Source organism: Pungitius pungitius, chromosome 15, assembly GCF_949316345.1.
Source record: "Pungitius pungitius chromosome 15, fPunPun2.1, whole genome shotgun sequence".
Lineage (NCBI taxonomy): Eukaryota > Metazoa > Chordata > Actinopteri > Perciformes > Gasterosteidae > Pungitius > Pungitius pungitius.
The window spans coordinates 17,996,291-18,020,328 of record NC_084914.1 but is presented as its reverse complement, the minus strand read 5'-3'; the positions used below and the strand labels follow the sequence as shown (position 1 = coordinate 18,020,328).

At 46.6% G+C, this 24,038-nt stretch overlaps 1 protein-coding gene across 3 annotated transcripts in view; it reads right to left on the bottom strand.

Moving 5' to 3' along the window:
* Positions 1-9,888: 9,888 nt before the first annotated feature.
* chd7 (chromodomain helicase DNA binding protein 7) overlaps positions 9,889-24,038 on the bottom strand; it is a 58,884-nt gene continuing 44,734 nt past the window's right edge. For all 3 annotated transcript variants that reach the window (XM_062557963.1, XM_037458440.2, XM_062557962.1), the window contains exons 24-41: positions 23,453-23,652; positions 22,350-22,509; positions 21,170-21,259; positions 18,887-18,990; positions 17,759-17,888; positions 17,323-17,438; positions 16,767-17,181; positions 16,472-16,680; positions 15,435-16,376; positions 15,017-15,171; positions 14,664-14,924; positions 14,311-14,481; positions 13,750-13,983; positions 13,449-13,652; positions 13,208-13,348; positions 12,992-13,096; positions 12,732-12,903; positions 9,889-12,643 (exon numbers count right to left, since the gene is read on the bottom strand). In XM_062557963.1, the coding sequence (XP_062413947.1) occupies positions 11,682-12,643; positions 12,732-12,903; positions 12,992-13,096; positions 13,208-13,348; positions 13,449-13,652; positions 13,750-13,983; positions 14,311-14,481; positions 14,664-14,924; positions 15,017-15,171; positions 15,435-16,376; positions 16,472-16,680; positions 16,767-17,181; positions 17,323-17,438; positions 17,759-17,888; positions 18,887-18,990; positions 21,170-21,259; positions 22,350-22,509; positions 23,453-23,652 (4,771 nt within the window). In that variant the 3' untranslated portion in view covers positions 9,889-11,681. The remainder of the gene's footprint in view (positions 12,644-12,731; positions 12,904-12,991; positions 13,097-13,207; positions 13,349-13,448; positions 13,653-13,749; positions 13,984-14,310; positions 14,482-14,663; positions 14,925-15,016; positions 15,172-15,434; positions 16,377-16,471; positions 16,681-16,766; positions 17,182-17,322; positions 17,439-17,758; positions 17,889-18,886; positions 18,991-21,169; positions 21,260-22,349; positions 22,510-23,452; positions 23,653-24,038) is intronic.

Genomic DNA, 24,038 nt, shown 5'->3' with positions numbered 1-24,038 from the left:
ACTACTAACCTGAAGTACTAAGAGCCAGAAGTACTAGGAGCGTAAAGAACTAGGAGCCTGAAGTACTACAGGCCTGAAGTACTACAGGCCTGAAGTACTACAAGTAGGTGCCTGAAGTACTGCAAGTCTGAAGTACTACGAGCCTGAAGTAATACAGGCCTGAAGTACTATGTGCCTGAAGTACTACATATTACATGATTACAGTACAAAGTCTGCTTACCTCCGTGTCGCTCCTCACAGTCGCCTCCCGTCAGAGTTTAATGGCAGAACCGACGCTGAGTGCCCAGTCGATCCACCAATAGAAACTCCTGGTTCATTCAGCGGCATAAGCTCCGCCCACTACGTACAAAATCCGAGAGCAAAACCTTCTGATTCGAGACCAAAGGGGTTTTGTTTTGAGTACAAAAGATTTTGAGAGCAAAAACAATAGTTTCATAAGCAAAACTAACAAATAATTAATTCTGAGTTATATATTTTTACTTAAAAACTTTATTTTTGCTTGCAATGCAAGAAATTTGCTCTCAAAACATTTCTTTTGTTTGCATAATAAAGACACAAATCTACCTTCATAGCGCGCTCTGTGTGCTGGTGAGCGTGTGCTCTCCTATGGAGGACAAAAAATGACTTAAGTATAAATAAATGAATAAATGTATGAATAAATGTGTAAATACATGTATAAATAATAAAAGTGTAAATAAAAGAATAAATACATTAATGTATTAATATAAGTTTACACCTAAACAGAACATAATTAAATAAATCGATTTCTGTATTTCTACATTTATTTATTTCTACATATTTGTATTTCTTCATTTATTTATGCCTGCATTTCTGTGTCCGTATGTAAATGAGCTCAGGCGGGCCGAACCTCATTCTTGAGCAGGATTGGTCAAATAGAGGAGCGAGACAGAAGCAATCGATCCCAGCACTTGGCTCCTGTAGAGCGTCTAGAAGCTGCCAGTGTAGCCGGCGCCAACTGAGCCTCGCCGACTACTGCGTTGTGTTCAGGTGCGCTGATTACAGGACGCAGGACGCTGACATTCCTTCAAGCACTTTATTCTCCCCTCAGTCAGTGAGCGGACTGCAAAAATCAAATAAAAACACGGACGTGACTCTTCGCCATATAATCAGTGACCTCCCCTCAGTCAACGGTGAGCGGACTGACAGTTGACAACATTCATTCAAAAGCACAAAATAAAATACAATGAATAGAATGAATGTTTGCACCAAACTGTACATCTAACCTATTCAGACATAGACTATAAAATAAAATAAAAGTACATACCTGCAAAAATCAAATAAAAACACGGACGTGACTCTTCGCCATATAATCAGTGACCTATACAAAAAAAAGAAACACTGAAACATATAGGCCACCCGCATGGAGACAAAATGGCGACGGCTAACGACACCCGCACATATAAAGCAAGCCGTTTCAACGTCCCATTATCACCTCAAACATACATTAAATGAACACAAAACCACTCGTCCCATATCCCCTTAAAATATTATACATGAAGAAATTATCAAACGTACGTAAACAGACAGTGAAATACATTAGTTTGATTTTAATGCTCACGTCACATGCGGTACGTACCTCCCCTCAGTCAACGGTGAGCGGACTGACGAGGGTGCGCACCGCCGGTCAAACAATACACTCTGCCCACAGAGGGCGCTGTTAAACAATATAACTTGTACCACAACTAATTATATACATTACAGAAGAAGGATTTTGGAGAAATAAAACAGTAACTTGAACCAAACACAATTGAGAACAAAAATAATAAAAGAAGGTTTTCATATTTACTAAGAACCGTTACACCAGCAGCTCATGGCTTCTACCGGGCGAGATGTGTCTGAGCAGCTTGGGAACTGAGTTCCTGTTTAACGTGAAGGCAGCGTAACAACAGCAGTTGTTTAGCTCACGTTTCCTAAATGCTGTTGTTCAAGGTGCCAACATACTAACGTTGTATGGTGGGGGTGTCTGCAGTCTTCCCTTGTGGAGACTAAATAACTATCGCCGTGAATAGAAGAGTGATTTATTATATACATACAGTGCGTCAGATCACCTTCCTGTAGGGTGTGCTAGGATATAATCAGCCAACAAGTTTCCTCTGCAACGTCCTTATTGTCTTTACTGATTACAGCTTCTCCTCTTCACTTAATTAGTTGGAATGCTTCAAGCATTCCAAGTATTGTTCTTCGAATCTTTAATCAACTTATTAGTTGGAATGCTTCAAGCATTCCAAGTATTAATCTTCTAATCTTTATTCAACTTATTCAATTTTTAGTTGGAATGCTTCAAGCATTCCAAGTATTGTTCTTCTTTTCTTTATTCCGCCTTTTTTAATTCTATTTCTTCCGCCGCACCTTTCAACTCCTTCACACTTTCAGCTATTAAGACCATTCAAATATTAAAATGTTCAGCTCCTTCAGGGGAGGGGTGCTATGACTTTTCAGCTTTAGCTCTTATAATTGAATTAATATAAATTAAAAACATCAAACTTTTTAACATGGTTTCTAATGGATTACATTTTCAAATCATTTCAAAACTTCTTCAAATTTCAACTTTTTCAGCTTTTCCAATCTTTCAGCTAGAGACACCATTTAAACTTTAAAATGTTGACACAAGTCTTAACAATTTTATAAAAAAACAGTTTGTTGATATCTATTATAGTTTTTTCATAATCATTAATTATGTTTCATTAGTTTTGGGGTTTCTTTCGAATTTAGAGTGGAGTTTTCCGGATTGTCCCGCGATTTAGAGTGAGCGCCGTGTCAGGATTCAGTAAAAAAAAAAGAGGCACTTTTATCTTTACGGCCACAATATTCACTTTTCAGCCTTCATTTAAAAAGAAAACATTAGCCGTGCTTGTGCTGGTTGGACTCGTATAAGTTTGGAATCTCAAGAGTTATTTACTTTTTGCGTGAGGAGCCTGATTGTGAGACAAAGTCTGCCCCGAGCCCCATACGCTTCCATACAAATCTGCCGACATTTAAAAAAAAAAAACACAGACGGTACACTTTTTGTAAACGGCTGTTTTAGCATTTTTAAAACACATAGAGACATAAAAACTAGACTCATGCGTATGGTAGGGTCTTGGGTCTCTCAAAATGTCATTATTTTTTGGCTACCCCATATAGTTTTGCTCCAGGAAGCATTTGTTTGAGGTGTGGATTTTGTCTAAATCTCTTCACTCTCTTCGCCGTGAGCTAATTAGCGACCAGCTGTTGATCGATGCCCATAAAGACGTAGCTCAGGGACGTGCAGGTTTAACCGTGGTTAGATAACGGTACGTGTGGACGTGCAGGTTTAACCGTGGTTAGATAACGGTACGTGTGGACGTGCAGGTTTAACCGTGGTTAGATAACGGTACGTGTGGACGTGCAGGTTTAACCGTGGTTAGATAACGGTACGTGTGGACGTGCAGGTTTAACCGTGGTTAGATAACGGTACGTATGGACGTGTAGGTTTAACCGTGGTTAGATAACGGTACGTATGGACGTGTAGGTTTAACCGTGGTTAGATAACGGTACGTATGGACGTGCAGGTTTAACCGTGGTTAGATAACGGTACGTATGGACGTGCAGGTTTAACCGTGGTTAGATAACGGTACGTGTGGACGTGCAGGTTTAACCGTGGTTAGATAACGGTACGTATGGACGTGCAGGTTTAACCGTGGTTAGATAACGGTACGTATGGACGTGCAGGTTTAACCGTGGTTAGATAACGGTACGTATGGACGTGCAGGTTTAACCGTGGTTAGATAACGGTACGTATGGACGTGTAGGTTTAACCGTGGTTAGATAACGGTACGTATGGACGTGCAGGTTTAACCGTGGTTAGATAACGGTACGTGTGGACGTGCGTGTCGTGAGTTGGGACGGAGACCCGGGATGAGCAGACCGTAAGTAATGTGGAGGCTGGACCGTAAGATATTTGAGACATGTGAGAGCCATAAGTACTAGAGTGCTAGCTAGCTAAACTGCTAACGAGGCTACTCCCCGCTGGAGCCTTAAAGCGGGGGTGTGACGTTGTTCCTTCGGTGTTGTCATTAAGCTGCAGGCACGTGAGTTTATTTTCTTACGCGAGTGATACTATTAATAACCTTTTCGCGGACCGCAAGAAGGTCCGTAGGTTAATAAGCACGTCAAAAGTTACGGGGAGTGGCGTGACGTTGTTCCTTCGGGGATTGAGCTGCAGACACGTGAGTTTGTTTTCTTACGCGAATGACAGGAGATCGTTTGGTCTTTATTTTACGCAACAAAGCGTCAACTTAATATACTATTAATAACCTTCATCGGACCGCAAGAAGGTCCGTCGGTTAATAAGCACGTCAAAAGTTACGGTGGGCCAGCCGGGGTTAGGGGGGAGGAGGGGGTCCGCTGGTGGGCGAAACTGCGCACTGAGGAGTGAACAATTGTAATCGAGATGGGGGCTGTAGTATTTGTGTGTGTCCACTAACATTTAATTGTCCAAGTGAAACACGTAGTACTTATATTAGTCATTGGCGCTGTATGCGTCCATCTTTATTTCACAAAACCGCGCATCTCTATGACGTCATCAAAACATGACGGTTAACTTATCCGGAAGTATCCAGGGGCGTTTCTGATGGGACCGCCACGAAGCTTTCAGTAATTTCTACACTATTTGCAAACTTTTGAGGCACTCACCAACCATGCAAAATGTTTTTATATTTTATTTTGACTTGTTGCCAGGATCTTCTCCTGTCTTGTTTATTCTGTGCACATGGGCAGGTGCCACTGTGTATGGTAGGTTGTGTCATCAGTGCATTAATGGGTGAGAGATGTCATCTAGTATTAAAGCGCTTTGAGTAGTCAGAAGACTAGAAAAGCGGTGTACAAGTCCATTTACCAAGTTCATTTAGTTTGAATGAAAAAGATTCAGCAATGTTTAGAAGTAATTTAAGCTTTTATTAGTTCTGTATTTTGTCAAATTCATAGAAGCTTCCCCCATTTCTGTTTTTTCCAATTCTTTCAAGTTCATTTCAGCTTTTCTCATTTCTGTATTTTCAGCAATTTTTAAATGTATTTCAGCCTTTTCTATTTCAGCAATGTTTAGAATAATTTCAGCTTGCTGCATTTTAAGCAACTTTTTGAAATTAATTTCAGCTTTTATTATTTCTGTGATTTCAAATTCATAGAAGCTTCTCCCATTTCAGTTTTTTTGCAATTGTTTCAAGTTCATTTCAGCTTTTCTCATTTCTGTATTTTCAGCCATTTTAAAATGTATTTCAGCTTTTCCATTCTTTCAGCATGTTTCATTTCTGTACTTTAAGAAACTTTTTGAAATTAATTTCAGCTTTCTGCATTCCAACGCATTTTCAGCAGGAAATGCATTTTCTAGTTCGAGCTGAGGTTTCAAAACGGTTTGATCCATACATTGAACAGAGAAGGACGAGGTGATCTGTTACTGCAAATATGTTCAGTGTTCTTTGAGAAAAATGTCTATACATAATGTTGAAAACTCAGTTAGGCCGGTTTATATATATATTTGATATATACTGATATTCATGTAAAACAGAAAGGAGTTTGGGAAATAAGAATGCAGTTCAACACAGATTTCAGATCTATTCTTAATAAAAGCATTTATTTCACTTCCCCTGCGTCATGCAGCTGGTGACAGAGGCATTTACTGGAGCACGTGTGATATTAAGCATTCAGTTTGTACAAAGACATCCAACACATTGGACAGGGGGCCTTCAGCCTTGCAGCTGAACTTCAGGGACCAGAACACCAGGCTGACGATGACCACACGGTCCAGTCAACTCCAACCTCCATGTGGACCTGCAGTTAAAAGGGTTAAAGGGTCTGTTCAGCCAAAAGTTTAAGTTCCTATAGTCAACATTTCTACAGAGCGGAGTTATTTTGAGTTAGTTATTTATATTTTAGCACCTTGTTGTAAATATCACTGGTTTTATAACTTCATTGGATTCTGGATTAATATGAGCAGCTATGGCAACAGAAAGAGATGGATTACAATCCAAGAGAGCCGATGAATTAATATATAGGGAACAGAGAGCTATGATGCATAATGATGTCTCTAAAACACTCGTTTGAACACAACATTTTAGCCCGAGTGCCCGTGATATGCAGACTAAAATGTACAGGCCTCTCTGTTAGTTAGGGAACAAAGCAGCAGTGCAGCATAGAGATGAGTTTGGTTGTCAGGTTGAGAAGGCCATCTCCTTCAAGGTGAAGATGGAGTAGAAGAGATCAAGTTTAGTTTAGTCTGCTTACAATCTGTGTTAAACTCTTAAAAAGGATAAGATGACTGGCTGCCACTTGCAATCTACTTTAGCAAAGCTCTGCTTCAGACTTCACAATAGAAATAGAAGGTATAGAGTGAGTGAGCACTGTTGGTATCTCATCTGATCAGAATCTGTGCACAAGTAAATAACCAAACATAACGACTACAGTCACTTACCTTGTTTACGTGTGTGTGGTGCATTCAAGGCCCAACCTCCATTTGGTATCCAGTGTTGGGACGTTGCTGCAGAATTTGAGTCCCAGTTTCATCCAAATCGTGGTCCTCTAATGGAGTTTATAGGTGGTGGACTCTGGTCATCAAAAACAACAAGACAAAAGTCAGAAAAGACAACAAAAGCAATGTGACCTCACAGTACAAACAGCACATGTTGATCACAAGTCAACATCGATCTGTCGTAAACTGCAGTTTAAAAATGAGATTACTTTAAGAGACTGTGTTCCTGTGTTAGCGCTGTAGAAATAAATGAAATATAAGTAGTGCTTTAACTTCAACCTGCTGCCTAAATACATTTGGCCATATCCATTTTACTGCAATTTATATTTTAAGTTAAACGTATTTCACTTGTTTCTGAATGCAGCAGCATCATAAGGGTCAAAATGATGCAATTGTGCTTCATTAAAAAGGTGCAAAATCGGACCACATTCAACTTCATGTAATCAAGTAATGGGGTTTCAAATGATCTGATAGATAAGAATTTATTCCATGGTAACGGTGTAAAAAGTTCATCAAAGTTTCCATCAGTAAACATTACGTACATTTGCAAAACGATATAAAGCCACTTTTAAAATATAGTAAATAAAACACTTGACATTATGACCTTATTCCGTACCGCAGCATCCTGTGAGCAGCTGCCCCCAAAGGAGAATAAAATATACGATGGATGTCCATCGTCCTCTGGTTCCACATCATGTCTTTATGGAGCTGAGACAAGTCCTCACTTTATCCAGCAGAAACTGAACGTCTTTAACGTTCTTCTCTAAATCGTTTGCTAACGATCGCAATCGATTTGAAGAAAGAGTACAGCAGGAGGATCACACTGCTCTGACCAATCCTGCTTCAGACAGAGGTTAGGACCTCCCACCTCATTAGCATTTTATTTCTTCTACGTGCAGACGATGTGGAAATGTAGGAGACCAGAAATGCATGAATAAATAAATGGTATGTATTTGTTTATGACCTGTTTTATTATCAACTTTCATTAATTTATTCATACATTTATTCATTTATCTTCACATTTATTAATTTATGTACACATTTATTTATTTATTCCTGTATTTATTTGTTGAGGCCATCACACTTGCTTATGAATCGGCCGGCCAGCCCTCACCTTGGCTGTCCAGGCCCATTCTACTAGGGGTATGGGAGCTTCTAAAGCCCTGTTGTCGGGAAGAGTATCGCTACACGACGTTTGCATGGCAGCAGGCGGCTGGTCCTCTCCCCACACGTTGGTGAGGTTGTACCACCTTGGCCTTAACGCTACACCTGGAGCACAGGTGCTCGTCTGAGCTTTGACTGCGTTTCAGGATGGGTTGGATGGGTTGGATGGGATACCGACTTCACCGCTGACCCCTCACAAGTCTTCTAAGTGAGTCAATGCCCTGGCGATGCAACAACATTGTGTGGCTCTGAGGACCGTCTGCCCCGGGGAACAGTCGCACCGGGGCCAGGGCCGAAGGGCCTTTTGACCTCTCAGCGGTTTTAGGCCCTGTTGAACTCTGAGTTTATTTTGGGGGTAAGACCTATTTAATCCCATATTTGGGGAGCTTTTATCAACCATAAAATGTATGCCCCCACGACCTGACTTGATCTTGGTCTGTTGCCTCAGGGCAACTTGTAAATATAATAAGTGAAATAAGTCAAACAAGCAATGAAGGCATTTAGAAAGAAGTTCATTTTGAGGACATTAACCACAGATGGATCCAAACATAAATACAAAAATATTAAACAAAGAAATGAAATTACCAACGACCTACTTACCAAGAAAGTACAAATTTGAATGTGATATTGAAAATGAATGATTATGAATGAATGACACACATTGTTCTACTGACTGACCCCTGATCTCCTGTCTGGCAAACCTGATGCAGGGATCCAATCTTTCTGTCCTCACTGTCAGATGGATCAGCCCCAACAGCTTGATTTCTAAACATTTCGCCCATTAAATGTTCCTGTTTTCATTCCCATTCATTATCAGTAGTTGGTACAACAAAAAATTTGACTATGACCTGCAGTGTTGCCTTGTGGCAACTAACCAAAATACCTTATATATACTATATATTTAAACTTTCAAATATACTTATTTACATACTCATGCACACAAAAACTTTTTAATAAATATATTTCATAAACAAGTTAAAAAGATACTTTTGTCTCACCGATTTGTGGCATTGTCCCATGCAGCTTGGCAGCCATAAAAGAACGCTTCACCCAAAGAGAAAAGGTCACACCCACTTTGGGCCCTCATTTGATTGGACACAGACATTCTGCAGACATTATATACATTGTTTTTAATTAGGAAATAACTAAAGGGTAGGTCAGTGTAAGGTCCAAAAAAGTATTGTGTTGCTGAAGGTTACAGCCGGCCATAGAGGGTGACGCTACTTGGTCACTACATGATGGAGTTTACCACCCGGCCTCCTGCCGTCTACGGGCTCTGCCTCGATCTCATGTGCAGGCTGAGCGTCCCACGTGGAACCGCATTTCAGCACTGGGCTCTTTCCTCCTCCTGCAGGTAACCTGGTTAGTTTCCTTTCCTGTTCTTAGTAAGAAGCTTAAATTCAGAGGGCTAGCTTGTCCGTACCGTACACCCCGTGGTCTGCACTGAAAGGGACAAAGGACCAACCGAGCGGACTCTTATTTCAAACTATACAGTAAAGGTTTATGGAAATATACATGGGCATAGAGGAAAGGGAAATGACTAATGGCATTATTACTTTGCCTTCACTTTTCTCAAAATCTAATAATCTAGTGGGATCTGGAAATCTTTGATGGAAGTGTACATGGTGATAGAGATCCACCTGAACTAGGATCCAGTGACTGTTACCCAGCTTGGATCTGGTTTAAAGACTGTTCAAAGATTGGGATTTGTACCAAAACTGTGCATGATTTTAGAACGTGTGACATTTTACAAATGACGCTCGTAGTATGGCAGCTATTTACTATTTAGAATTTAACTGGTAACACTATTATAAAAGCAATAAAATACTTGAGGCAGTACTTTATCTTCAATATTAATAATTACTGTCAAGCGCAGCGGGTTGCTAGGCAGCGGGAGCAGTGGAGGTACAGCGGGTGACGCAGACTGTCCCATGTCAGAGAACCTACAAGGATGCAGTCTAGGGAACCGAGACGCAGTTACTGGCTCTTGTCGCTCGCCTGTTGTGGTTCAACAAGCTGCTTGGTTTTTCTCTTTAATGCTGACAGTCTTTCATGAATGTATAAATCTAACAAGGCAGTGGCAGTTTTTTGTGGTTAAATAGAAGCAGAATCAAGCAGACATGTGCCAGACTCGAGTGATCAGCTTTGATCTAATCGTGGAAACAACTGACAGATGTTCCACCATCGAGCGTTTGACAAATAAGAAGCAAAAGGCAAAGTTTGGTTTCCTAGGCGAGTATCATGAGTCACTTTTATTAAAAGCATCATAGCTACAATTCATCTTACATGATGTCTCCAAAAAACAAAAAGACAAACATCAAAAAAAGAAGAAAAAAAACATTTACATGGTATGTCTGTAAACTTCAAGGCTAGATAAGAATTTTGAGGTAATGCTCTTCAGCTTGCTGGCTAAAAGTAACAAAAAGTCCATTTTTTTTCAAGAAAAAGTATCTAAGTAATAAAGGTACCTGATTATTTTAACTCTTTAACACCAGTGCATCAACAGGAACAGAGTGAGACAAAATTGATTGCAGTACTTATTTGTCATCATTTACAGTTTGTTTAGTTTATTTCTATTCATACGACACTGTGGTTATTCATATAGTGTGTGTGTGTGTGTGTGTGTGTGTGTTGGGAGAGTGATGTTGAAACATTCAAAAGCTGCCTTGGTTATTGCTGTCTCAGCATTCAAGAGGAGAACAAGGAACTCAAGGGGAAGGCGTCTTCCAGGCAGCAAAAAAACCCATCTCTCCCCCCTCGTCCCCCCCTTTCTCCCTCTCTCTGCATCTGCTGGGCTGGCTGTGATAGCAAATGTTAACATGACCTGGCCACAGTGTGGGAGTGTGTGTGTGTGTGTGTGAGTGAGAATGGACCGGCGCTCGATTTGTGGACACGTGAACTGGCCTCGGGGACAAAGCGAGACAAATGGGACGCCGTCTGCACCCTTTGAGTGGAGCGTCATGTGGACATTGTGTCCTGGCCAGGTGTCAGTGTGTGTGACTACAGAAACAGTCTCGGGAGAAGGGACCAGGGAGCAGCACTTTGAAACTACCGGGACATATAGAGATTAAAAAAAAAAAAAATCACAAAAATAAAAGGATTATTAATGTGGCAGCGACTGGAAAAGAAAAGAAAAATCAACCATTGCATGTCCCCCCCGCACCCCACCCCCTTGAAAAGAAGAAACCTGAAACCTCACATCCCTGTGAGAACCACCGCTCCGAATCCATTCACAGAAAAAAAACTCCAAACGGGGTTGGCTGGTTCCGGCGGTGCAGAGCGGACCAATCGAGAGGCGGCAGACGCAGCCGGCGCGCCCCCCAGGCACAAAACCAGCCGCCTCCAAGAGAGACACAGGATTCAGACGTGGCAGTGGAAAGACTGGCATTCAAACAGTGTGGGACTGGGTCAACAGTATCGGTGCAGTGTGCATTCGCACGCTCAAAGGAAAACAGCCGCCTCCCACTAAACAGTCACATGACAGGAAGGCCGACGGGGTTAGTGTGTGGGCGGGGTGTTTTAGTCCAGTCCTCTTTTCCTCCTCAGAGTTCACCTGGTCTGATATGTGAGAACTAGAAAAAAAACAAATAGTCTGCTCCGAAACACGACAGCTCAAATCAACTCCATTACCCACAATTCCTTTTGCAGCAGCTTGGTCAGACAGACAGCTGTCATGATGCTTTCTGTTTGAAAGAAGGCTGCCAACAACAGTCCAGACGACGAGGGAAGCAAAATATAGACGTGAGCTGAACGCAGCAATAACAACAACAAAAGAAAATGTACTACTGGAATTCTGTGGAGTCCTGTTGGAAGGATGGGGGGGGGGGGGGGGGGGGGGCTGGAGGACTCCCTCACTACACTACTGGTCAGAGATTTAAGTCAACACACTTCTGACTCGTAGTAGAGATTCCTGCTCGACAAAAAGTAACACAAATGGTGAGAAATCAGCGACATGATGGTTTGGGTTCTTCTGGTGGAGGCGTGTGAGGAAATGTCCAAGGCCCGTCACGCTTCAGTCACTCTTGTCCTTCTGTGGAGACGTCGCCTCGTCCTCGTCCTCCAGGGCCGAATCGTCTGCTCTCGGCTCTGCTCCACCCTCCTCCTCGCCAAAGTCACTCTTTCCTCCATCCACCTCCTCTTCCTCTCCGGAAGCTTTCAGCCCCTCCTTCTCATCCTCGTCCTCGTCTCTGGGGGGGTTCGTGGTCACGGGGTTCCCCCCCAGCGCTCCGGCCATGGCGCTCTGCAGCTCGGCCAGGGTGGAGGCGGTGGGGAAGCCGGGCAGGCTGAGCCCCCCGAGGCCGGGAGGCAGGAACATGGAGGGGTAGAGGAGGCCGGGGGCCATGGTGGAGAGGAGGAAGGGGTTGAACGCCAGCGAGTTGGCCGACATGCCGGCCGCGGCCAGCAGCGCTGCGGCGTCGCCGTTGATGCAGGCCTCTGCCGACGAGTCGGCGGGGGGGATTTGAGGAGCTCCAGTCGCCTCGTGTAGAGATTTCTGCGCCGCTCGTCTGCTCTTCTTTTTCGCCTTCTCGGCCCCTTCCTCATTACCCTCAGCCTCCTCCTCCTCCTCCTCTTCCTCATCGTCCCCTCCTTCCTCAAAGTCTTCTCCCTCCTCATCCTTCGTCTTGGCCGCATCGTCGCCGTCTCGTCCCTCGGCCCCCGTTGTTCCGTTGGTGTTCCGTGACGTGGCAGCCATGGAGCTTGATGCCGCGGCGGCAGCGGCAGCGGCATTAGCCAGATTGCCGCCGAACAGGCCGCCTAGGCTGAACATGTTTGGGAGGGCAGCCATGTTGGGCATGCCTCCCATACCGGGCAGCATGAGGGGCAGCATGGAGGCAGCAGCGGCAGCCTGCTTGGGGTCGCTGGGGTGAGGGAACGCCATCAGACCAGCGGCCAACTGGAGCGACTGGAGGCTCTGCAGGGACGACAGGTCCATCCCTCCAAACAGGCTGTTCAACAGCAGAGGGTTGATTCCGCCTACACACACACACAAACACACACAGTGCAGTCAGGTGACCATCCCTCCCCAGTCTACATGTGGCGTGTGTGCCGCAGTAGTTCCTACCTGCAGATTGAGCAGCCGAGGCTTGGGCGGCGTGAGCCGCTGCCGAGGCCTGGGCGGCGGCGGCCGCCTTGGCGATCTCAGATTTTGGCCGTCGCCCTCGGCGGCGGACGCCCTCCTCCCTGACCACGGGGCCGGTCAGTAGGCGGTCAAACATGGCCTCCGGGAGGAAACCCTGCGTATTGGAGGAGGAAACAATGATGCAACGACCTTTCTCTGTACACAAAGAAGCACCCGAGGGTCCGACTGTATTTGCTACTAACCGACTGCTTGACGATGTCGGTCCAATCGGGGGCTATAGAATACTCCGGGTTCTCCAGCAACCATCTGGGGAGCTCCTTCATGGGTGGAGCCATGGCTCCGCCCATCTGAGGGGCAGAAAGATGACGATTGGTACGAGAAGCAGAGGGAGTTTTTTGTAGCCTGAGCAGCAGTGCCTGACAGGGCGGAGGGGGGTGGGGGGGTCCCAATGTGCTTGCCTTGCGTCCGTTGCGTCGGTTGACTACAGGCACTCGCTCTTCTCCGGTCAGGGTGTTGATGTCGATCTTGTTTGGGTTCCGACAGCGGTGGCGCTTCTGCTTGGGCTTGGAGAACTGCGACAGCAGTGCATCGTCGCTCTTCTGTAGTAGGAGAGAGTACGGGGGGGGGGGCGTGTGTGAGAACCATTAGGGCATTAAGATGAGGCTCACTAATAGAGGAGGAGCAAAGAGGAGGACGTACTGGTGTGAATCCAGTCATGTCCATTGTGTATGTAGGGTGCTGCCTCAGCCACTCCCCCAGCTCCTTGTTGGAAACGGCTGCCTCGTCCTCCTCCAGACTTCCAGAGGCCAGAGACCTGGCACTGGGGCTCTGCTCGGGGACGCTGAGGGGTCTTTGGGCCTTGACCCCCTCTGCACCTGAGACTTTTGTCCCATCGGTGTCATCCTTAGCGTCCAAGAGGAACATGGGAAGATGCATTTAGAGAGGTACCGTTTGGTGTGAAGCTGGCATCTCTATTGTCTAGTTAAAAAACACTTCATACCCCTCCTGCTCTCTTGTTGCCCATGAACAGCAGATCCAGGCCTTCCACATTTTTCCTGCGGCCCCGCCTTCTCCTTGTGATGGGCAGGTCAGCCTCCAGTGAACCGTTGGCTCTGTGTCCGGAGGGCGGGGCTTGCTGCAGTAACTCCATCTGGGCCTTGAGTGAGGGGCTTGTCACCAGGGCACTGGGGAAGCCGGCCAATGAGGGAGCAGCCTTGTGGTGAAGGTGCATGCCCTGAACAAAAACATGATCAGTTTTTACTCATTAACCTAGTTTCATTTCAAACTTCTAGTTTTTGCTAGTATGGCCATACCGTTTGAACAGTGGGGTTGTGATATAAAGGACTGGAACATGTGACTCATCTGAATAGTCAATAGTTAGGCTGTTTCTTTGTGCAAGGTAAAAACTGTCAGATCACAACTTAAATGGTTTATGCCTTTATGTTGCCAGAATAAACATAAATAGACTGAATACCATGCCACTAAAAGGTTCATTTCAAATAGAAAGTGAAGTACTCCAACGTTGAAATGCTGCAGCATGCAAGCAGCAGGCGGGGCTCACCTTGGTGAGGTCGATGGCCTGGCTCTGGGACTCGGCGGCAGAGTGGCTCTCTCTCAGCTGAGCCACCATCTCCATCAGGTTGCGCCTCTTGGCCGCCCTCTCCGCCTCGATCTCAATCTTTCTCCGCCTCCTCCTCCTCTGGCGAGGCGCCGTCAGGCTGAGAGCGTCCTCCTGTAACGTCAGGTTAACACTTAGACCCGTGGCTGCACATCTTATTTCTGGGCTTGTCAAGGCGCTTGCATCAAAAAAAAAAGATGCAGGATTACTTATTTGCTATAATGACAAGAACTAAATTAAGTTTTTTGAAATATTGTTCCAATTAATCAGTGTTCTATATTTCCACGTGCACTCACATGAACCTGTGGCGATAGCGTTTTATCCTCACTCCCGCTGTAAGCTGTGTGCATGCCGGCCATAGTCAGCTCGGCGAGGCTCCGCCTCTGTAGCGGGCTGACGGTCACTGTGGCGACGGTGGATGCTGCTGCAGCGACAGCGGCGCTTTGCCCCGGTAGCATGTTGCCGGGGAAGTCAAAGATGTGCCGCCTGTTTACAGGCCACTTGCCCTTCAGAACCACCTCACAGATGTTATCCATCCTGTTGATCATCACTCGGTCCTATGCAGAGGGGGGAGGAGATGTGATGGACTATAAACTTAAAAGCCAGGCACAAACGAGTGACCACGACCAACCAGCGATGTGGGACTCACCTTGGGCCAGAAGGAGAAGGCGTAGGAGCGGTCGTGTAGGGCCTGCAGGGCAGAGGTCTCGGGCAGGTCGTCGGGGTGGAACCCGTCTCTGGCCGACGTGCTCAGCGACGCGATGCTGTCCTCGTCAAAGTTCTTCTGTTCGGATGCAGCGCTCACTGGTGGGGGGGGGGGGAGAAGGGAGAGTCACTTCGGTGCTTTTAATTTTTAATTTTGAAGGGCTGACACGTACAGTTACCAAGGGATCCACATTCATTTCAATTTACTTCTACAACGTAGTACACAAGATTACATAAGACTAACGGGGAAACTACATTTAGAACATCACTATCATGAGCATCGTCCTCCTGCCTAAACCAAATCCAAAGATCCACTGAAATCAATGACCGACTTCCTCCACAATGTCAATTAACCCCCCTACCTTCAGCCTGAGAGGACTTCTCCGATTTGTCATCCTCATCCATCCTCTCCTCGTCCTCGTCGTCCTCGTCCTCCGGGCTTTTCTCCGTCTCGGCTGACTTAGGAGTTTTAGGGGAGTCTGGGAGCTCCTTCTCCTCCCGGTCCTCCTGCTCTGCAGCCTTGTGGCCTGGTGGGTCTATTGGAGAAGAGTCCGGATGCTCTGAGAGCTCGGCGGTCGTCTCCGTCTGGTCCTCCAGCGAGTCGGCGCTTGTCTTCTCTTCCGTCCGGCCTTTGTCTTGGTTGTCTGCCGGCTTTGAGGATGTCTCTCCGTCTTCAGTCTGCCCCACTTTCTGCTCCTCTTTTTTCAGTTCGGGCATGGCTTCCTCCTCCTCTTTCTTCACCTCTTTTGTTGGCGAAGCGGTACATTCCTCATTTCCCTTCTGTTCATCGACACGTTCACTCTTGACCAGCAGGATGTCCCCCGCATCTCCTTCCTCTGTTTCCATTTTCACCTTCTCTTCGCCATCCTCCTCTTTAGCTGCAATAAGGGACACTTTGGCAGCCTCGGCAGCGCTTGCCATCTCCGCGGCGGTGAGGAGGGGCACAGGGTTGCTCTCTGCCAATCCCAGTCCTGCTTTGGTGATCTCGCCCTGGGCCGCGGCCCCCTGGCCGGTGGAGCGCTGGTGGGCCTCCAGGAAGGCCAAGGCGGGGTCGTTTAGGATGTGGTAGTCTGTCCGGCTCACACCGTGCTTGCAGGCCCCCAGGAGGAGGTCATGGTCGTGGCGGCCGTTCTCCCACCACTCTGGGAGGTCCGGGGAGGACTGGCAAAGCTTGAGGCGCTCCGAGAGCAGCGGGTGGGGGAGGACTTGCTCTCGGATGCGGCGGAGCAGCTCAATGCGGTACAGGGTGCGAGAGGCGCGCTCCTCTGTGATGGGGTCGATGATCAGGGTCGGGTCAGGGAGTTCTGAGGAGGTAGAAGACAGAAAATGTCAATTGAAGGCAAGCAATCAATAACATCTCAACTTGGCCTTGACCGTAAAGAACGCCGTCTCCTCTCACCGGTTTCCGTCTTGACCTGCATCCTGCACACGCGCTTGCACATGGCAATGAAGGAGTAGTAGTATTTCTCCAGGCTCTCATCGGTTTTCTTGTCCAGTCGAGCAAAGGCCCTGAACTGCGCCCAGTCAAATCTCTGCCGCTGGGTGTCATAGACGACTCCAAAGGTGGACACCACGCGATAGAAATCCGCCTCCTCGCGACGAGTCCACCTGACAGAGCCAAAAGAAACGCGTCCGTAAACGATGGAGTAACATTGGACGTCATGTAAGACAGGTTGCAATGCAGGAGTAACTACCGTTGTCGTCTTTCCTTGTAATACAAGGCGCCATCCGTCATCAGCGAGCTGGCGTTCACCACCGGCGACGCCTCCGGCAGGAATTGCCCCCCTTTGGCAAAGTAGGCCCCTCCTTTAGTCAGGTACGGGCCTCCGTCCGTCATGAACACCGCCGCAGCATCTTGGATATAAGTTGCTCCTCCTCCCGACGCGTCGGTAACCATGCCAATGGCTGGCAGGAAGTCCCTGCGGCGGCGGCGGCGGCCGTCGGGCCGGCTGAGGGCCTCCTGGCGGAGCTGCTCCCTGCGGTTGGAGCGCTGGTAGGCCGTGATGAGGCGACGCAGCCGGGCAGTGAGAGCCGAGGCCGCCGGCCAGTAGAGTCGCTCGTTGGAGCCCGAGGCTCCGCCCACGCCCTGACCGTTTTCACCGGATTTAGCTACATTAGAGAAGAGATTTTAGGAACCGTAGCAGATGATCTAGTTTTGAAACCTTTGAGATCTTTCAGGTTTATTTGTTGAGGGCTGAGAAGTGCACTTTGATTGGTGTCCACATTCTGCTTTTAGAAATCACAGTTTACCTTCCACCTCACCGTCCGCATGCTCATCTTTGTCATCCAAAGGAGAGTTGGTGAAGTCCTCCATTTCATCTTTGAAAGGCATCCGCAGGGGCTTGTACTCTGGATCCTCATCCTCACTGTGGGATTCAAGATTAACATTTATTGATCAACTTCACTTTCAATATCTGAGGAACCAGGAATTGTTTTTTTTAAGGAAAAACATTAAAGACTTCAAGTTAACTCAGGGGACTTTCAATCACCTTAAGTGTATGAAAGGGTTAAACAAATTAAAAAAAGACATGTAGCAGCCATTTAGATCAAATTCACTCTTGGTTTCTGACTATTTGAATCCAATGTACGAGAGTAGGAGGTGGAGAATAGGGAGAAGCGACTGAGGATAAAAGATGTAAAAATGAAACCTATCACAAAAGGGAAGCAGAGATGCTTGCCCGCTTACCCCTCAACGCCATCTGTCATCATGTCAGAGCCCCTCTGCTCAGCGGCAATGGCCTTGGCGTCGGGCATGCCCACCCTCTCCAAGAAACACAGGGCGGGGTCGGCTCGCATAGAGTTGTACTTCTCGTAGCCTGAAGAGGAAGAAACAATGAGAGACACTAAGGCCTGGAGGCTATGACCTCAACATTAATCAGACGCATCTGTACTGCAGACAACTAGGAAAACTCCTAGAAAAGGGGGAGGAGTTGTGATGCACCCGCACACACACACCATCCAATATAAATGAAGGAGTAGACAAAAACAGCAGCAGAAGGGCAGACCCCAGGAGCCACCTACTGACAGGACAGACAGCTCGCAGTGTGTGTGTGTGTGTGTCATGGTGTCTGTGAAAGTGAGCTAGTGGGTATGAGAAACTGTTTGTCCGTTAGGGGCATTCAAGCAGAACAGATTAGAATGTGCAGATCCCACCGAGACAGTGAGGGGGGGGGCTGGAAGGAAGGAGAGAAAATTCAGAGGAGCAGGTGAGATAAGAACAAAAACAGAGAAAGTGAATGTAGAGGACAGGTGGAAGGAGACATGGATGCGTCACATCCACAGTGTGTGTGTGTGTGTGTGTGTGTGTGTGTGTGAGACACGTAGTTTTGTGTGAGCCTCCTCCCCCCCAGGGCCTTCAAAGTGAATGAGGGTTATGATTACCTACGAGTGAGCCCTTTGTATCCCATTGTGTATGTGTGTGTGTGTTAATTGAATGAGAGTGGCAATGATGATAAAATGATAACAATTAAACCAAATCAGTATGAATGAGAGTCTCATTTAGTGAGCACCCAGGGGTGGGTCACAGGGAAATACTACTGGTATCATTGTCATCATCCTCTGATATAAACACCTGTAACTACCTGCCAAAGCAGACACACACCCACCTGGTGAAACCAGCCATCAATCACACCCCCAATAACACACTGAGTATGCCAGCTGTGCACCACTATTGCCATAGCAACACCAATCAACTGGTGGCTGCAGGAGTGGGTGGGATGTGTGAAGTTGCTGACATATTACACATGGTACACATGGTGGGTGTGTGCGATGTTCATTTAGCTTTGACCGCACTGGGAGGACGCGCCGCTCTTACCATGTTTGAAGACGCCGATGAGCAGGGATTTGTCGGCTTCGGTCTCCCACCAGTCGGCCGGCACCTCGGCGTGGAAAGGCTGAGGGATCCAGATGTCCAGCTCGCTGTGGGATTCACACACGCCGTCAGAGTCAAACTATGTGGTTTTTGTGTGCAATAATGTAAACAGGAAGCAGTGTCAACTCCCTCAAGGATCAAATCAGTTTAGTTTTCTTCCCAAAAATGGTGCTAAATGAAACAAACAGGAAGTGATGAACCGGATGACAAGCAGCAGAATTGGAAATGGATTTGACAGTAAGTAATATTCCACCATGTGCATGATTTGGAGCTTTTTTGAGAGTATATTTAATACTAATTAAATATCAAAGCATGGTTGGTTTCATTTCCTAATTTCTTTGGCAGCGTAAGCTGGAGCATCATCAGCTGGGTCCCAATGCCGCATCCTTGAGACCTCCTTCGTTGACCGCACACGTCACTTGGCTGCGACTGGCCTGTCCTATTCAGTCGGCTCCTCCGAACGCGGTTGATGGACACAGTCCTCCAGACCCGATTTGGAGGACACATTTGCTCCATCCTCTGCGGCCCTGCATATCCCAGCATGCAGTGCAGGCTGACGAGGCCTGAGTTACGTGACGTTGGCAACCAATGTCATGTTTTTTAATTCATAAGACCGTAGAACAAACTGCTCTGAGTGACAACGTTAACTCCCAATCTGAATGTGCTCCAGTAAATTGTGGTCAGATAGATAGCAATGATTCAAAGTTGTTCTTCTTCATCAAGTTGTCTTACCAGCACGTTTGACCACCTGCTGTGTGGTGAAGAGTCGAACACTAAGGAGGTTTGGCAATCAAATTAAAAGTAGTCAGGAGCTGCTCGGCATAAGTCTGCTCCCTTAATGTTCTAACCAGAAGAGGAAGACACATTTTAATAAACAAATGCCAGCAACCCTCAGAATTACTCCTTGTTAACCACAGTCGAGGAATTTATTTTTCTACTCATTAATCGCACTTGAGACAGTGGAATACAATTTACGTCCAAAATTGAATTTTAATTTACTTTGCTGAAGAACCCATTTACGAGACCCTACACTTGATCCATGTTCATTTAGAGACGAAGCCGGTGATCACTGAGGAGTTGAATTAGGGCACTGCTCCAGCAACTACACATAATCAGAACTCGAAGCGGTCATTTTGCACCATAATGCATCCAGACCAGAACACGGCTGACCCATCAATGTTTCGATCAAAGAGTTTTATTATCAGTGAAGGGTTTGAGGGAGCAGTTAACACTCTTAAACAGCAGAGATAAATGTAAATCAGGAAGACCTGAATGGATGACTCCAGGGGGGGGGGGGGGGGGAAGAAATTGTAAAATAGTTGTGTAACGTCCAGAGGGAGCTGTAGAGTCCTACGGAGTCTACGGAGGACCCGCTACGTTAGCCACGGCTAGCAGAGCATACCTTGAGACTAGTTGTGCTGCATTGTACTCGGCGCACGCACACGACGGAGCAGCTGAACTGCGACAGAGATTGTGAGGTCCCCCTTCTTACAAACTACGACCACTTACTTGGTCAGCAGCAGAGCGCTCCCGGCATGACAAGCGGACAATGATGCGTATTTTGCAGAAAGGATTTAACATTATGGTTCTCCATTATGGAAAGCAGGTAGAAAATGGTGTTTGCAGTAAGTTCCAGAGAGAAAGGGTACAATGCACAATGGGTGCAGAGAGGCGGGGGCACCGGAGGGGAGAAGAAACCAGGGAAACAGTCCCTTATCTCTGCAAACAGCAGCATGCCCGGCCTTGGCAGCACACACGCCAAGACTGGCATGCTGAATCCCTCTGGCATATGTTGGCACCATGGCCCCCCGTATGCTCACCACACACACACACACACACACGCACACGCACCACACACGCACGCTCCACATTATAAATGCAGTCACATCTGGGTGAACGGGGAGGGGGGTGGGGAGATGAGAGTCAAGTGGACTGAAGAGAGGGGGGGGGGGGTGGAGATGGGCAGATGGCAAGAATAGTGTCCCTTCACGTCGCCTGCACAACATCACGCAGAGCGATAGTCTTGGCCACACGTGGAGGGAAAAGATCTCTAAATGGATCCAAACTGCAACAAAAAACCCAAACTGTTTTCCCCAGATAAGGAAAGTGCGTTGTCTTTCCAGTGGAACAGACAGAAATAAATGCCAGTAATAATTCATGACATCTCTTGACTCACTCATGATGCATCCGATACATGAAATACATGTCAACTGTGAACAGACTGACCTGGAGTCAGCTCCTTCCAGGATGCGATCGGCCTGGTCCCCAATCACTTCCTGTCTCAGGTAGTACAGCATCCTCACCCGCAGCAGCACCCTGCAACACGAAGGACAAGCTCTGCATTAGTCACTGTTCTGGGTCATTGAAATCATTATTCAACAGTGTGGATTTGATTGATCAAATATTTCAGGTTCAGGTTATCTAATGCAACAGTGTACTGTTTTTCATTGTTATGAATGTACACTTTGTGTCTCCTGGTCAGACATAAACCCTCAAAGGCTTTGGGAAATTCCATCTTTCACCGTTTTCAGAGGTCTAGGAGAGAAAATCTTTCAAAGAATAGATTGTAATGAAAATACTGTTGAATATATTTGATAACTTTTTAAAGGAAATTATAAAACGAAAATCTGACCAAATACAATTTTTAAAAAAACCCACTAGAAAAACATTATCCCCCCCCCTCAGTAAACACTTCAACCAAGGCTGACTGATGAGATCTGTGCTGGACGCTGTTATCTGGGAGATGGGTCTTCAACGTAAACACTGTCACCAGGACTTAATGCTAATAACGGGAGGAGTGAGATAAAGAATGGAAAGGACAGGACAGAAAGTTTGGGAGCGAAAGCGAAGAGGGTATAAAATCCAGTCACTTAAGACTCTCTGCAGTGTGTGCGTGCGTTTGTGCATCAATGGCATCACAACTTGCTGTGTGTGTTTGTTGGCAGGCTGTGTGAGCTCATCCATCAATGTGCCAGGCCTGATTAGCCACACAACACTGTGCTCCAGCCTAGCAGATGGCACCACATAATCACCCCCAAGTGTGTGCGAGTGTGTGTGTCTGTGTGCATGTTTGCGCGTTCTTTCACCCCCTTCCAACAGGTCTGCCTGCATAGCACCTGGCCTGGCACACAGCCACGCACGTGCACAAACACTCACAAGCAAACTTCCCTCTCAAGAAGAAAAAACATCTTGGGACGGAGGCCTATTGCGTGGACAACAGAAGAGAGTTGACCACGTGGAGCGATCCGTGTGTGTGTGTGTGTGTGTGTGTGTGTGTGTGTGTGTGTGTGTGTGTCAAAGTGACGGCTCCGTCCCCATTCCGTTGGTGTCCATACACTAATGACTCATGAAGTATTACTACAGTGTGTAGGACGCCAGCTACCAGGGCTGTGAATGAGAGGCCTACTTGTTACAGTGGTGTTTCAGGTGTCTCTTGTAGCTATCCTCTTGCAGTAAGTGGTCAGGGTTGCAGCTGGCCAGCCAATCGGCTCGTGGTGTCTGTGGAGGCGGGGCTGCAGGCTTCCCCTTCTTGCCCTTCCTGCCTCGGGGGACCGGAGTGGAGAGACCTGGAGGAAAAGATGTGTGAAAAAAATGCTAAGAGGAGAGATACAGATAGAAGAGAACTAGCATGTTATCATATGCATCATACATAGATATAGACCATTGGAGATGTTAGAGACTTGCAGAGGTGTCAAGTAACAAAGTACAAATACTTCCTTACTTTGCTTAAGTAGAAATTTTGGGGTATTTATTTTTCAGACGACTTTCTACTTCTAACATTTTCACCCAAATATCTGTACTTTCTACTCCTTACATATTAAAAATTGGCTAGTTACTCCCATTTCATTTTGGCATGACATCGGTCAAAAACACGCACAAAAAAAGAAAGACTCCAAATAAATCGCGCCATCTGGATTGAGCGAATTTGATTGTGGTTGGTGTCATTCAGCCGTCACTGGATGTCGCCATGTTTTAATCATCCGGCAGGTCACGTGACCTGAAGGCACCGCCCCATCGTGTTGTAACGGACTGACTGACTGCTTGTCCTTAATGGACGTTTTTTTCCCTTCCGTTACTTTTATACTTTAAGTAGTTTTGAAACCAGTACTTTTATTTTTAAACCCAAGTATCTATACTTCTACTTGAGTAATGAATGAATACTTTTGACACCTCTGGAGACTTGGGAGGAGAAGGTGAGGGAGATCACAAGATTTGTTATTTGATTGTTACCTAAAACGTTTTTCCCTTTAGCAACACGGGATGTGGACTTTGTGTTGAAGAAGACTGTTCCGTCTCGTCAGCGTCTCAGCCAGAGCACGGTTTTGTTTGACAGATACCAAAAGCACGGATATAGAGCTAAATAGCATTACTGTGCCAACTCTCTGGTAGCACTGTAATTGCTGTGATAAGCCATGAATGCACCACGGCAAAGCCAGGACTGCCATTGGATTTGCAGCAGGTTGTGTGTGTGTGTGTATGTGTGTGTGCGTGTGCGTGTGTGTGTGTTACCCGAGTGGTTGGTCAGTGTCTTGGTGGTCCCATCTGCACTTGGGGTGATCAGGTCCCAGATGAAGCTTTTGATGTTCTCGTCTCCGCGATAATGCAGCAGGCAGTAGGCCAGCAGGGCCCTGCAGATTGTCTCCACGTCGGGCTCCTTCAGGGGCCGCTTGAAGCGACCGTGAGCCAGGATGTCGCTCCACCTGCCCCACCTGAAGACAGGTGTGCAGGAAACAAGTGTAAGTAAGTGGATCACAGGCTCTGGGACTCCACCACTGATCCCACAGAAGGGACAGCAGTAACGAGGATAACGCTACAATATTTGATTCCAGACAACACAAAACTTCTTTAAATTAATAATGGGTTTATTCCAAGTCCAAGAAGACCACCTCAGTGACATTAAGACTACATCAGGACCTCCTCATGGGTACAGTAGAGATTGAATAAGCCATCCAGGAATGCCACTGCGCGTGTCTCAGTAAGCAATCTAAAGGCTGATTTGGTCAACCCGCTGTCTTGTTCCACTGCTGCTTCCAAATCTTCACTGAACCATGAGCTCTTCCTCTGAAGGGTTTTAAGGGGGGTTGGGTGGGTGGAT